The sequence below is a fragment of the Nyctibius grandis genome, chromosome 1, assembly GCF_013368605.1.
Source record: "Nyctibius grandis isolate bNycGra1 chromosome 1, bNycGra1.pri, whole genome shotgun sequence".
Classification (NCBI taxonomy): Eukaryota; Metazoa; Chordata; class Aves; order Nyctibiiformes; family Nyctibiidae; genus Nyctibius; species Nyctibius grandis.
Genome location: NC_090658.1, coordinates 122,987,712 through 123,003,844, shown reverse-complemented (window position 1 = coordinate 123,003,844; position 16,133 = coordinate 122,987,712). Strand labels below are relative to the sequence as shown.

Here is a 16,133-nt window from a genome sequence, read left to right as displayed (position 1 = left end):
CCCCTTGTTCATCCTTGCAGGTTTTCTACCAGGTCAGTCAGTCTGCCCCTTCTGCTTCTAGTTCTTAGCTACAAGCATGTTAGTTCCAGTCTGCAAATCAAGGAGCTTACGTCAGGTCTGGATGATTCTCTTCTGGGGATAATATTACAGAAATTGTTAGAGCCTTAGCGTAGCAGGCAGCTGAAGGAATCTTGCTTTCTGTTTTTCAAGTTATTCTTTTGCATTGTGATACTGAATTCAGTCACATAAGCTTACTGATTATTGTACCATCTTTTTTATTTAAGGTGTTACAGCTAATCCACAGAATACATTTACTTCACTTTCCTGTGGTTTTAGGGGGCTACTCTAGTTTAGATTCCTTTTCTCTGACCTATATACTTAGTTATTGTCATCTACTGTATTCATGAAGCCCTCTGCATTTGCTAAGCTACTAGAAAAATTGTCTGAGACCCTTATTGCACCTCACTCTTTATCCTTTTCTGGTGTTTCAGGGCCATAAGAATTGTGAACTGTTGATTTTAGAGAACTCTGGAGTCCATCTTTCTGTTCAGACCAAAATTATTGTTTTGTCCAGCTGAGTCTTAAAAACCTCCAACAAAAGAGGTTCCATTGCCTTCCTAGCAATCTTCCATTGCCTTCCTAGCAAAGCATTTTTTGTAGTGTCTTAAACTGTCAAGATACAACTTGTGGCTCTTGCCTCTTATTTTACCATCTGCCATTGCAAAGGAAAGTTTGGCTATGCTATCATTTGAGGTCTCTTTCAAATAGCTCCAGGTTGCTGTTTGATTACAGCTTATCCTCTTCTTGGCAGACGCTGCAAAAGCACAATTCCTAAAGCTTTTCCTTAGAGGTCATGTGCTCTAGGCTGCTCACCCTCTGAGTAGTCATCTACTTGACCCTCCCAGGTTTCCCTATGACCTTCTTGACCTGGTGGGATGAACAAAAGTGGGCTCAGTATTGCAGTTGTGTCCTTACTGCTGTTGAATAGAAGGGAAGAGTAACTTCCTTCAACCTGCTGGCCATGCTTCTTGAACTTCAGTCCGATACACAGTTTGCCTTACTGTGTTCAGAGCACGTTGCCTTATTGTCTTTCAGTTTGGCATCCGTCATGTCAAAGATATCTCTTTCAGCAGGGCTGCTACTTGGCTAATTACTTCTGAGCTGCTTCTGAAGCATGATGTTCTGCTCCAGGTGCAGATCTTTGTGCTTTCCACTGTTGAGCATTATAAGGGATTTGTTGGCCCAGTCTGTAAGGTTCTCAAGCAAACAACCCTCTGAACTGAAGCTCTGCTCCAGCTGTATCCACCATCCCAGATGGTTTAGCATTAATCACATTTTTTGTCTCATCTTCCAGGTTTCTGATGAAAATGTTGAGCTTTATAGGCTCCAGTATTGACCCAAGGTTACTTGACTTGTTTGACATTCAGCTGACAGCCAGCAGTTGACTATCTTTTAAGCTTGTTCAGTTAGTTTTCAAACTACGCGAGTCAGTTTATTCAGCCTGCGTTTCCTTAGCCTGGAAAAGAGAATGCGGTGGGAGATGGTGCCAAAAGTCTTCATAAGGCAATGAGTATTACATCTACGTCTTTTCTTTCATTCTTGTAGTCAGGTATTTTGTCATTGAAGGCAATCACATGGCTTGAGCATGATTTGCTATTGGGAAATTAGTTTCCAGTTCTGGATTAATGTGTTTTCCTTTATGTGATTAGAAAAATCCATGCACCCGTGATTTTTCCGAGGACTCAGCTGAGCCGGATCAACCTATAGTGCTTGGGTGCTGCTCCTTACCTTTCTTGATTGAAAATGACTATGATTTTAGATATTTTTTTTTCCCTGGATTTTTTTTTCCTTTTTTTTCCCCCTAGCCATCAAGAGCTCCCCTGATTTACTGTGATTCTTTGATAAGCAGCAGCCTTGCAATTGCATCAAACAATTCTTTTGGCACTTTCAGATGTACCTAGTCCAGTCTCATAAATTTACATACATCCAACCTCTGTAGGTAATCCCTAATCTGGAGTCCAGCCCCTTTCTCAAAAAAGGGCAAAGTACATCAATGCTGAAAACATTGTCCAGTGAAGCATTGAATATCGCCAAGGTTGGAGGTTCCACAGCCTCTCTAGGCAATTTCTTCAGTCATTTAATTATCTTCATTGTGCATGCGGGGAGACGTCTTTGTCATTGGAATTTCCTTCATTGCAATTTTTAACTGTTGGTCCTTGTCCTTTGGACGTACATCCCATGCTTCAGCATCCATATAATCTAATAGACACTCTCCAATATGTTGATGTCTTGCTTGTACTGAGGAGTCCAAAACTGGACACAGTGCTCCAGATGCAGTCTCTCCAGTGCCAAGCAGAGGAAGATAATCATGTCTCTCAACTTGCTGGCTGCTCCTGCTAATGCAGCCTTGTATATGCTTGGCCTTCATGGTTGCAAGGGCACACTACTGACTCATTTTCCACTTGTTGTCCACTAGCGTCTTTTTTGCAAAGCCACTTTCTAGCCTTTGAGCCCCCAGCTTGTGTTACTGCATTGGGTTACTGACCTCTTGGTGCAGGACTTCCCGTTTGCCCCTGGATTTCATGCGGTTCCCATTTTTCCAGCCTGTCAAGGTCCATTTGGATAGCAGCCATGCCCTCCAGTGTTACTGTTGGTGTGTCTTCCTCCCCTTCTCAATCTGGTATTATGCACAAACCTGCTGACAGTGCGTGCTGTCCCATTGTCCAGGTATTTAATGAAGGCATTGAACATTGGACCAGTATTGATCCATGAAGGACATTGCTGGTAAGTTAATTGGATTTTTTGTGTTGTGGTTTGTTTTTGTTTGTTTGTGGGGTTTTTTTCCTTCTTTTTTCCCCAAGAGCATCTTATAGTCTGCTTAGTCCATATCTCATCAGCTTACCTGTAAGAATACTATGGGAGACAGTGTGGAAAGCATTGCTCAAGTTAAGCTAAACAACATCTAGTGTTCTTCCCTCATCCACTGAGCCATTTATCTCCTCATAGAAGGTAATGAGGTTATTTGAGTATGATGTGCCCTTGCCAAATCCATGCAGGGTGTGCTCCCAGTTGCTTTCATGTGCCTGGGTACAGCTTTGGGGATTTTCTTTGATAGCTTTCTGAGAACTGAGATGAGGCTGACTGGGCTATAGCTCCCTGCACACTCCATCTTGGACTTGTGCATGATGGTTGCCTTTTTGCGGTTTTCAGGCACTTCCCCCAGTTGTTGTGACGTATCAAAAAGGATAGAGAGTGGCCTCACAGTAACCCTGGCCACAGGCACCCTGGGATGTATTTCTTATGGCTTTGTGGAATCTCATATGTCAAATCCGCTTCAGTGGTCCTTTCTCCTTTACTTTGGTTCCATCACTCTTTTATGCAACTTATCTTTGCCCTTGTGATTACCATTTTATCTCTCGCTTCAGCATCATTCTTCAGATCAGGCACACCAACCTGTTTGTCTTGTCCTGTGATAGGGTAGTTTGTAGGCCAAATCTTAATCAACGTACTCTGGTTACATCGCAGTCTACAGCGCTAGACTGAGTTTGTGACAATTCTTTGATTAAATGCTATTTTGGATGCAGATCACAAATTTTGTTATTCCCAAGTTATCTTTCAAATAAAATGTCAAGTCCAAGTAATAGTGTAGGATGGAGCAGTTAATATGCTATCGGGACAGTTGCATAAATAATTAAGAACAATGTCTGCAAAGGAAACTTAGTTTTACTATCAGCATTTTACTTTGGAGTCAGTTGAACCGAAGATGAATATGAAGAGACTTAGTCATACGGCAGAAGTAATCTCCTCCTTGTGGATAACTCTGTTTCCAAATATTCTTATCTGAAACTGTGGCAGTAGGTAGAGTCCAGATCAATAGTAAGACACCTAAATATGTGTTGGTTTGTAAGTACAAGTGTATGTCTAAGTTCTCATTATAGGCTTTGCTAACTAGGGGATGATTTGTCTCATCCTGAGGTAGAAACCGAGTGGCTGGTCCCATGGTTGTTCACTAATCAGTCCATCCACTGGCGCCTAGGTCTTTGTATCCCGTAATAGGAGTTTGCTTTCAAGTAGACACCTACACTAAGGGTGTGTTAATCTAGTGCTAAATCCCTACCCTGTAAATGAAAGCCCACGTTTATGTATTCTAGCAGAAGTTTTGTTACTAGATTAAGTACTGTTGACAGAAGCTGCCTTTCTTGTAATATTTTTCCACGTATGTTCAGAGAGTTTATGTGCTGGGGCTGGAGAGAAGGAAGAAAATATTGCATGGGGCATAATAATAATTGCATCTCTTTTCGCTCGCTCTATTACTTTTCTCTGTGATGATTCATATGAAACTCCCACTGGTCAAATTTGTGGTTCTATCTTCTTCTTAGCTTTCTTAGAGCTGCGGCGCAAACTGTGCCCTCCCCACCAGCTGACTGAGCTGGTAGAAGTCTCTGCTCTCGAGACCTCTGCCCATTAAATGTGTTTGGAAATTGATAGGCCATCTTAAGATATTTCTAGGGGAAACACAGGCGATTCATGCCAACGATAGATGCCTATAATGGAAATGCTGTTCTTCAAAGCTTCATTTATTAAGAGGGAAGGAGATCCAGAGATATTTTTGGGTATTATTGATTTCATGTTGAAACAGGTCTGAGTAGTATCTTAGGAGTACATCCACTGTCTTTCCTCTGTTTTTCTCTTCAGTCCATTTCTATTACTAAAGGCCATAAAGTTACAAATTAAAAACCCAACAATAAATAAATAAAAAACCCTCAGATACTACGTTAGAGTTAGTACTAGGAAACCTTTTGGGATTGTCTCAGATGAGCAGTTTTTCAGAAAACATTTTCTCTAGAGTGCAGTCTTGCTTGCAGGTACTAGAACATTGTGCATATTAGAAATTAGAAGTTAAGGTAAGTTAAAAACTTGATCAAAGCTACTACAAGAGTCTGTGTGAGCTCGAAAAGCCTACCACTCCAGTCCAAAATGTGTTGCTGAGCTTCCTTTTTCATTGCTTAATTTATGACCTTGTGTTGCAAGTGCTACTTGTGAATGAAGAGTTGTCATGGGATTTCCATTTGGAGTTGTTTAGTGAAGTCAATTCAGAATGAAACTTTACAACTGACTTTATTGGTTCATAATTGGAAACTTTGTATGAAACCTACTTTCCTGGGTAAGGAATTGTAACTTTTGCTTTTTGGATTGTAAACACCTCAGAAAAGGCATGAGGAGCTAAATGTTTACTTTGGTTGTTGTTGTAACTGGGTTTCTCTGTCAGCTGCTCTTGACGTCTTTCAGCTTTGAGTAATGAAGAAACAAAAGCAGGAATAATGCCTTGCAAAATACACCTTATTATAGTTTGACAATGTTCACTTTAATTGCTTGTGTTCCAGTCACTGTAAGTTAAAGATGATAACATGGTGAATAATGAAGTAGTAAAGATGCCTCTTTTGGCATTAAGTGAACTTTTTGGGGGCTGAAGTAGGAAGATGGGGAAAAAAAAAAAAGCTTCATCCATAGAATTGTGCTGTAATTGGTAGTATTAAATAACACCTGTCCCTTCCCTCTAGAAGCATTTTCTGTTTGCATTATACTAGATTTTTTTCAAGGTACTTACTGTTACTTCAAAAGAAAGCATTGTCTGTCTCTTCTGCATTGCCTGTTGTTTAAACTTCATGTAACAGCTTCATCCAGATCTGTTCCTTTCAAATTGTGTAGCACTGAGAATTTTCCAGTGACTATTTGCGAAGGCAGTACCCACCACCTCAGGGTCCTGCAAACTTTGTAGGTCTTAAGCTTTAGTTTACGTGCCTAAAACTTCACAAACTGATTAGGAAATAGAATTTGGATCCTTGTACTCAGAAATGAGTGGTCCTTTTTCACTAAGCAAAAATATTTGAAAGGCCCACGGTTATCCTTAACTAGATGCTTTTGATGTTTTTAAAGATCATGGTGGTATGCAACAATGTCCAGTTTTATTGTAATGCTGTTTTTTTTGTGGCATCTTATTTGATCATATTCTCATTTTGTTTGAATTATTTATCTTAATTCCATGTGCTGATGGATTACTGCTATATAAGTTATACACAAAATAGTGGCTTTTGAACTCAGGAAAGATAATCTTCTTAAATAACGTTAAAGGTGGTTGCACTTTTGTCTCTTAATTTCAAGATGAAGCTTACTAAAAAGTTTTCCTGCAGTGGCTGCATGTGAAGTCCTTGAGAGATGCTTTTGAGAATTGCTTGCCTATAATCTTGGGATTTTTTTGCTTACTATCTCATTACGCTTTTTTTCTTTGTGTTACATATTTCAGTCAACTTTCAGGGTGTACTAGGTAGAGACACTAAAGACTAAGCTTTCAGATTAGTCGTTAGACTTAATCTTTTTTCCCCTTGTGTGTGACTTGAATTACACTTTAATTAAATTGGAAACAGTGAAGTTGGGCAGCCTTTTCCATTATAGGTGGTCATGTATTGGATAAGGAACGAATGGTCAGTCCTGTAATAATTTAACCAAGTTTTTCAACTCTGTTTAAGCCGTAATTGCTGCTTCAGAAACCCGAAATGTGGTTCTTATAAGACTGGAAATATTTTATAGAGCTTAAATAGCCCTTGAAGTTGATACAACAGCTTTGTGGACTTACCAAGCACTGGTCTCTGTTCCAAGGGACACGCGCGTGTGATCATAGTCCAACAAGGGCAGGCTTCTGCCTCTTCGTTTGGTAACTGCACCTGTAGTTGCAAATGGTAAGTGGTTGTTTTGGCAGATGCTTGTGTATGTTGTAGTTCATCTTGATGATGTTTTAATTCATAAGTAGTCACTTGATGAAGTGGCATTTTGACTGAAGGAAAGATACGGGAGTTCGGTCAATCAACCAGTTCCAAAGCGATAGCCTATTAGGACATAATGATTTCCTATATGATACATACATGAACTGATGAACGTGCCTTGTTTATTTGGCAGCATACTGTTTTATTTCCCGTTACTGCATTCAGATAATGAAATAATTGAATAGAAATTATAAAGGTAAGTATAAATATTTGCCTGAACTTACCAAATCTTGATTAGCTTTAACTGACAAAGACTCCTCCTTTAATCCTTTGAAAATTTCTAGAGAAGTAAGTTATGCCACACTTAAAATGAGGAGCCCACGTAGTGCTGGAAGGCAGTCTAGTAATTAGCATGTTCCTTTTGGCCTCTGGTATTTTCTTTTGGGTTTTTTCTGGTTGTTTTTCGGTGGGATTTTTTTTTGGTGGTTGTTTTTAAGTGATGCCGTGCTCCCATAGTTGAGGCACACAAAACTTGCATAGACATTTGTGCAGTAGTTCTGTTTGTTTGGTATTTTTTCTTTTGTTTGCTTTCAAGTAGGTTTCAGCTGAATCTTCTCAGTAGATGGTGTGAATAAGAAATTTAAAATTATTTGCCTTTAAGGTAGAATAGATCTTATTGTGCAATTCATCACCGTATATTTCTGTGACAAAAACTGAAAGATGCTTTCTCTCATATCGTAGTAACATGTATCAACTTTTACAGCTTATTCAAACACTGAATATTGAAGTGGGCCTCTGTTTACTGGAGACAACAGCTGTTTGGGGAGGGCAGTTTTGTTTTTTTTGCAATTATTCTGTGGGAAGGTATAATAGCAAAGAGCCAGCTATGTAAGTATTTGCTAATCTGTTATAACAGTATCTTATTCTGCCTAACAGCAAACATGAGGTCCATGTCAGAAGAGCCAGTCCCATTACATGAAGAATTTATCTATTGTTGTGGAGCTGCTACCCATGTCTTAAAGTGTGGACCCTGGAAAGACCTCTCAAAAGATGAAAGTAAAAATCTACCCAGGCTCTTATTCATGATTATTCCTGGTAAGGGTCTTTTTTTGTTTAAGTCTGGAAATGTGATGATTGGGAAGTGTATGTTCAATTTCAAAATCTCACTAGATAAGTAGTAGAATTTGGCCCATGCATATGGCCAAAAAATCCATAGTATTGCAGTGGTGAAATTTCTTTGTTATATTTGATTACTACTGTTACCTGTATTCATAAGGTGCTGTAAGATAAGACTGAGAAATTAGGATGTCTCACTCATTTACTCTGTGGTGGTGGTTTGCTGACAGCATTGTGTTGGTTTTTTTTTCTTCCTCATTGCTCTCTTTCCATTTTTTTTCTTTCACGTTGAAGTGGTACTGCAATGTCAACTGTGTGCCAACTGAAAGATGAAAGTTATAATATTTGAGGGAAAATTCTGGATACAGTAGTTTTTTAAAGTTGGGTTTTTTTAATAGTAAATGGTTTTTAACTTAGATTTTTGCACATGAATTTTTATGATAAGCTTCTTGAACTCAATGAGCATCATATAGTTCTGAGTTATATTTAAATCTGGTCATCTTGAAATGAAGGCTCTAAACTTTCATTTAGCATATGTTAAAATTAATGGAGAAGTCCTAAATTCATTGAAGTCTGCCAGTCAATTGTAGGAGTTCTGCCATTAGCAAAAGCAGAGCTTGAGCCTGCTCAAGCATAGATATTGTGACTCTTTCGCTGCCTTAGTTTGCAGGTTTCTAATGCTTCCTATAGTTGTTTGAATGTTTTGGATACTGTTGTTACTTCCCCAAAATTAGTGGTGTGAATAATGACTCTTCTGATTATCCAGATTTTTGACTTACTGTTTCTGTTAAGTGTACTCTCTTGCTGTTTATGGGCCAGTGTGTGGCTTGGTCCTTACATAGTGGTGAAAGAGAGCACAGGTTCCATTTTTCAGGGTTTTTTTTGCAAGGTTTTGGAAGCCCCATGCAATATTTTATGGTAGTTTCTTTGGGCACAATGACTTTATGCCCTTGCCTCCTGGAGTGGAATAATAGTGTAACTTTTATCCCAGGGACAGTGAAGTTTAAATTCTTTCCTGAACTGAAAAGAAGAAATAAGCTGTCTATGATTACATCTTGCTACTGTTCCATGGGAACAACTTTTTAAGCCAGATGCCGTATAGTGTAAGCTTTTAGTGAAAGATGCTCTGTATGGATCCAGATCGTCAAACAGTTTTCCAGAGGTACAAGCCTGATTTGATGCTTTTCAATGGCTGCTTTCTTCCACTTCAGGCATTTTTGGAAAGCTTAAATGAACAGCTTAAGTGTTTCTTTTTTCCCCTAAGCTCTGGAGCTTTCATCTGTCTTCAGGTTCTGATACCTTTGTGTTTGGGTTGGTGGTAGAGCCTGTAAATAGGGTAAATCTGTAAAGCTAGCTTATATGCATAGAAACATTTGTAGGGGAATAACCCGAGTCAAACGTTAGCATCCAAGGTAAGGTACCTCTGCAAGGCATATAAGTTATTCTGCTCAAAATATACCAAGTCACACAGACTTTATGGGCTCTATATTCATCACAGGAAACTTTTCATGCAGGAAAATGTAGTGGCAGGGCTACGTGGAGCTTATTTCCCGCAGAACAGTTCTGTGGAGACTCCTTAATAACATCATCTTATAATAACTAGATAAGTATCCAGAAACAGACATCAGTGAAATATTCAGAGTGCTTCTGTCAAGGTCTGCAAGCTTTTGCAAGCAGCTGGTTTATGGTTTTGCTCGTGTTTCAAGAGCGTTGGTAACAAACTGGAAGTTCTCTCACTGAGCAAACAGTTAAAAAACACAGCAAACACGATAATCCTATCTTCATTTTAAATACCCAAATTCCGTAGTGAATCAAGTTACCCAAGCTCCTTGCTGTGGCTGGCAAGGAGCTGACTAGGACCTGGCATAATATAATGCAGTTTTGCTTCTCATAAATCAAATTTTTTTTTCCTACTGGTAAATGCCTCATTTTTAGCCTTCAAGGGAAATTCTGCCAACACAAAAAACACAGCCTTAGGAGAGATCCGGCCATTTGGGTCATCTGGCAACATGTTCGTGTACCTAAACAGTTAGGATTAGATAGCATTCCCCTCATGCTTCTGTAACTTCCCGAGTATGAAATGTGGAGCCCTTCTAGAGTCCAGCAATTTTCACACTTGAAAGGCATGTATCCCTAGTTGAGATTCTTTATGGAATGAAATAAAGAGGGGCAAAAGGGTAGCTTCGTACAGGTCAAGGAAAAAAATAAGCAGACAAGGGCAACTCTCACTCAAAAAGGAGAGCATGCAGAGCCAAGTGTTCAGTGATCTGAGCTGCACGTGGTTAATCCTACTGCACGTGATAGATTGTTCTGAGTATTAAACTGCCCTGGTACATACTTTTCCAGTCTTAGTGAAATTCTTGCATGTGATTTTGTTTATATGTAATCAAACAAAACAGGGTTGGGGGTGGGTAGAGAAGAGAAAGGTGATAAAATTCTCAGCTTCTGCTGGAATCGAGTTGTTGCAAGAGATTTGAGAATAAATCCTGTTTACTTATTTTCTTTGTTTTTTAGTCAAATTTCTTCATAATGCAGGGGCATTTCTCTCTGGTCTGACTTATTTTTTTAAAAAAGTGGGGAGAGGGAGGAAGCTGACTTCAAAACAATCTTCTACTCTGAAATCAATAGCAAAATTCCCACTGACTTTAAATGAGTCAGGATTCTGCCTCCTGAGGACTGATTGCTCACTGTGCTTGAAGCAGTTGGAATACAGAATGTGCAGCAGAGTTCAATCTTGTTTAACTACAACAAGCGAACGTGTTTATTAATGGCAGTCTGTGTAAATTTATCATTTAATGAAGTTTTACTGTATTAGTTGAAATGTTTAATGTGCACTTTTTTGTTCCGTAATGTTTTTTTCCTTGTGTAAGCAAAACCTCTGTATAGGAGTAATAATGTGTTTACTGAAGTACTTACTGTGTAAAAGGCCCAGTTTTTCCTCAGTCCAGAATATATGCGTATACTTGTTTGCCTTTCTTAATATGAATTCTTTTCTATTAAAAATGATGAGATTTACCCATGAGAGTAAAATTAAATGTGTACAGTTGAAGATGAGGTCCATGGTTTTCTGGAAATGTAGGTGTTATGGAAAGGACGGGAATTACTTTTTTTCCTCTTGTGTCATAAAAGTCTGTTTTCGTTTTTGCAGTGTTTGTTTAGTGTAAAATTAGCAGTGAAGTATAAAATCTACTACAGCAATATTTAATGTTGCTTGGGTTCATTGAAAACCAGGATCCACAAAGTGTAATGGAATATTTTTTTACGGTTTTAAGAGTATCTGTCTATTTGTGTCTGTGTATTTATGAAACATTTAACTTTGTAAATAAACACAGTACAAATTTTAAAACCACCGTGCTGTTTAGCTCGTGAAGTTTTGCTGTTCATCAAGTTTTTCCTGCATTTCATTGTGGGAGTGCGTTGCAATACCTTCATTCCAGGCTTCGTAATATTTGTTAACCATTGCTGTAAATTAGGCAATTCTGTTATTTGCAATCTTGTACTCGGGAAGCTTAGTTCATGGTTGATAATGTATAATGTAAATAACATTTTTTGTGGTAAAGCATGCTACACAAGTTTCGTTCATTAATATACAGAAATTATCTCAGAATTTGGTTCTTGGGTGTGCATGCAGAGTACTCCCTATGCTTGCCAAGTTTCTTGATCTGCCTGCTTGAAGTTGGATTGGTGCTGGGTTATTGGATCATCTTGTTTTACCAACTCATGCAGTGACTTGGTGATGTTTAAAGCCTACAAGGACTTAACCAGACACTTATTTAAAGTATAAAGATTTAATCTCCTGAGCTAATCCTTTCAGTCAAGAGTTGCTTATAGTTTTTCTGCACAACAGAAAGTGAGGGCTTGGATTCTGATCTTCTACTAGGAATAATTACATGTACTTACATCAACAAGACTGTTGTGACTTGAAAAATACTTAACTATTTTTCAGCAGTAAAAATAGTGCAATTTGCCTGGATTATGACGAGTCTTTAATGTGTTCTCCCTTGAAGTGAGACTTCCTCTTAGCTTTGAAGTCTTCAAAGTTCTATTTTTGACTGTAATAAAAAGCTTTCACTATATTATCTGGCTTTGTCTTCACCTGCTGTTTTGATATTTAACAATCATCACCCTTAACATTTGCATAAGTTATATTAAGAGTCACTATATAATAATACTTTGCACTAAAACTAATTGTATAGCCGTGAAGCTTAGTTCCTTTATATTTTGGATTTTTGGCTCCCACTAAAACCAGCTTTTTTCCAAGTTGTTGATCATTCACTCAGCTCTGCAGTCACTGGAATGAATAGTTCTTCAGAAGTCTTCTGTCACCACTGAGACCAAGGGATTTGCTTAATAATAAAAGCATCTATTTCCTCTTTCTACAAACTTCATAAAGCATGTTTGCTCCAGTTCTCTTCAATTTGGTTTTAGGATGTGCTTTGATTGATAAAAAATGTATGGGATCAAATGTGCTTGTTGGTACATAATCTGTGTGTTACAACTGCTCATCTGCAAGAACTGCATTGGAACTGGTAAGGACTCATAGCATTGGGAGATTAGGTTGCGGTATGTAGCTTCTGACAACCTTGGCCAGAATGTAATCCAAAATCCTCTATGTGAATCTTAGAACTTAATGTATGATTAAACCAATAAAAACAAGATAGATCTGTTTATGTGAAGCAAAACCTGATTTTCAAGTAGAGACCACTAAGGTACTCAAGAAAGGTCCTTCCATCCTTTCAGACACTACCTTTTAAGTCAGCAGCTAATGTCTCCTCCCCAGGGCTCAATAGTGTTCGCCATTTGCCTTTGAAATACAGCTGGAGGAAAGGGGAATGCTGTTGGCAATGGACAGCCAGGTTAAGAGGAAAGATGACTTTTTACCTCCTGGGCGAGGGGATTTCTGGGTCCTGTTCTGCCCCGTATACATTGTGTTCACAGCCACTGAATGAGCTCCAGCAACAATTCTTTGAACAAAGTCAAGAACCTGTTCTATGTGAATGTGTTAGGCAGTAAAAATGTCTTTTTTGCCTCTTTCTGGTTTTGTGGGGGGGTGTTTTGACTGAATAGTGCAAGAGCATCAGGAGTAGGAAAAAATGTCTGTCCAGCCTCACCTCATCTTTTACCTCGGCAGTTTTGTCACCATCAGCCTGGTTAAGAGAGCTGTCCTGTGGGGTTGTGGTTTTTTGTTGGGTTTTGGTTTGTGGTTTGTTTGGGTTTTTTTGGTTTTTTGTTTTTTGGTTTTTGGGGTTTTTTTTAAGGGTCAGGCTGGGTCCATGTCACCTAGTTCAGAAAGAAACTCTAAGGCCCAATTTCATCCAGCCTAGTATTAAACACCTGATTAAGATGGTGAAGTAAGGAGCATAAATTCCTAGGTACTTTGTGTAATCGGTAGCTAGGGATGGGCACTGCCATGAGATTTCTGGCTGCTGAGAGATTAGGTTGCCCTGAGGTGTTGTGAAGTCTCCAGCTGTGGAGACAATCAATCAAAACTTGACTGGGTGGAGACCTGGGCAACCTTCTCAAGCTGACTGTGAGCAGGGAGTGGACTGTGAGATCTCAGGTGATCCCTTCCAACTTCAGTGATCCTGCGAATGTGACCCAGGGGATGATGATCCAGGCTCCTTGTCCAGCTGTGGATTCTGATCTGGATTGATTTTTGGGGTACCCTCAAAGGTAGTAAAGATAAGTATATGGATAATTTTAGAGAGATACTTGATTAGAATTAGCTGCTCTTTCAAGAGCTGTAATTTAAGGTATCCTCTCCTTGCCCTCACAGCCATACTGCACAGTAAGTGCCTTAACACTGAAATTGGGTCTGTTGAGTGTTAGGAACCAAGTGGAATTAAAAATGAGTAAGGAATGCAGTATGGTGCTTAAATGTAGTATGGAAAGAGTATGCCAGAAGAGGGAGCTGTTTTAAAGATTAGAAAAAAATATAGTGTTTTTTTGGAAAGCTTATTGCTGTAGTAGCCAGCTATACCATGTATTAGCAGGCTTCAGGCTATCATCTGAATGCATAGGTCAGCACTGACTGCTTCTCTACTGTATGCATATCACAAAAAAAAATTAGTAGTTTTACAAGGCCATTCATATGACAGTGATTAATTGGTTGTTGAGGATCATAAAAATGTCTTTTACTTGCATGAGGAGGAGTGAAATAAAGGAAGTCGTTAGGGCATATAGAGAATACAAGGACTGGAGTGCTGGGACTTCTGTTCCCAGCCTTTCCACTGGGTTGCTTTTCGTCACATGCCCAGTCATCCTCACAAATCGTGTACCAAACCACCAAACAAATCTTCTTTGTTCACATTTGCAACATTTATGTAATCTGTCACCCAAGTCTCCAAGCTAGCATTCAGTTACAATCAGCTAACACTGAGTAAATAAATTAACGATAAAAGCCCAGCTGCCTCGAGTGAGGCAACAAATACTTCCTCTCCTGGAATGTTTAAATCGTTGACCAACTTCATGGAAAGCTCCACTCTTACTGATTGTGAGAAATTCTTGCACTAGGACATATATCATCTTCTGATAGTACAGCAGTAAATACTCAAAGGACATTAAAAAAAATAACTAATCACATTTAAGTACTTCAGGTCTTTATTAAAGGAATCATTCATTTAACTTTAGATTTTGGTGGTTTGAATTAAGTAATCTTTAGATGCAACGAGAATTTTTAGATGAGAGTCGTAGAGTATAATATTGAAATAAGCTGCATAGGACTCCTGTTTACACACTAACTTGCACTTTATTTTGCTTAATCCTGTGTCACATAGTTTTGATAACCTGAAGCTGAGGCTGAAAAGCTGTTTTGTGTGTGTATGTATATTCCATCATGTTAACACTGTGCTTTATGTATTTATCTTCACTTACCTCTACTAGCGTAAGATGCAAGAAGTTGCATGGATTCTATTACCTGTGCTTATTTTGATCATACTTCCCCAAGTAGAGCAGTGCTGCTATTGTCCATGCTCAGCTGAAGCAATGGAGCAGAGAAGGAGGGAAATTTGGGTGCTCAGAAATGAAGGTGATGCTATTTAACACACCTGGTCCAGAGAATCAATTTAGGGAACCTTGGTTAGTTGGAGTCTTGGCTCCCTTGACAAGGCATGTGGAGATGACACAGCTCAGCATGGCATGTAGTCCAGCTGGCACACTTGAGTCACATGCGGCTAATCAGCAAGAACCAAAAAAAAGTCTTAATTTTGCATCTGAAATACTGTCCTGATGTAGATGTTTATATCCAAGCAGCTGAGAGGATCCCCTCTCTGTGGGTGCACAGATACTCTATTTATTTAAGGTTCCTCTTTTACGTATTAGCTTAGCAGCAGCATTCATCTGTTCGGTGGTATTTGCAGTGCTTGAAAATAAACTTGATCCTGAAGATTGTTATGGCTGAGCAGGGTGTTCACCGTAGCACATCATGCCTGTCTGCGAATTAGCCAGGAGAGAAGGGCGGTGAATCTGCAGCCCTTTCACAGGGAGAGGAAGAGAAACGCTATGCTCTTTTATTATGGCCTCTCCTGCATAACTACAGCTCAGGACTTGAAGCAACCACTTGATGCTTCGAATGTATTATTACTTGCCTGCTGGTCTGCTCTTCAGACTGGCTCTGAAAAAGCTAGCTGGTGTTCCTAAAATTTTCAAGAGCATCTTTCCCTGTATCGCACCTGTCTGTGTTACGACCTTACGTGATCAATATCATGTAATCTGAGTCTTCCTGGAAAGTCTCTCCCATTCCCTGCTTTATTAGCAGGTGAGGCTTAAGTAATTGAACCTCTGTTTGGATTTGGCCAGCCTGTAAGGAGACTCAGTGGCAGGACTGGGCTGTTCGTAGAGGTCTTGCCTTCAGGTAGTTTTTAGAACCATAAAGTAAGATATACAGCAGACGTTGCTGAGTCTAAAGTGGTGTGGAAGTTAGAAACTGTTTGTGGAGTGTTAGCCTGGAGAAAAGGAGGCTGAGGGGAGACCTTATCGCTCTCTACAACTACCTGAAAGGAGGTTGTAGTAGGGTGGGGGTCGGCCTCTTCCCCCAGGCAACTAGCAACAGGATTAGAGGACACAGCCTCAAGCTGCACCAGGGGACGTTCAGGTTAGACATTAGGAAAAATTTCTTCCCAGAAAGGGTTATTAGGCATTGGAATGGGCTACCCAGGGAGGTGGTGGAGTCACCATCCCTGGAGGTGTTTAAGAAAAGACTGGATGTGGCACTTAGTGCCATGGTCTAGTTGACACAGTGGTGTTAGGTCAAAGGTT

The 16,133-nt window shown here is 39.4% G+C and overlaps 1 protein-coding gene across 1 annotated transcript in view; it reads left to right on the top strand.

Moving 5' to 3' along the window:
• LDAH (lipid droplet associated hydrolase) overlaps nucleotides 1–16,133 on the top strand; it is a 132,706-nt gene that overhangs the window by 8,043 nt on the left and 108,530 nt on the right. The window contains exon 2 of the mRNA XM_068403836.1: nucleotides 7,698–7,856. Coding sequence (XP_068259937.1) covers nucleotides 7,698–7,856 — 159 coding nt within the window. The remainder of the gene's footprint in view (nucleotides 1–7,697; nucleotides 7,857–16,133) is intronic.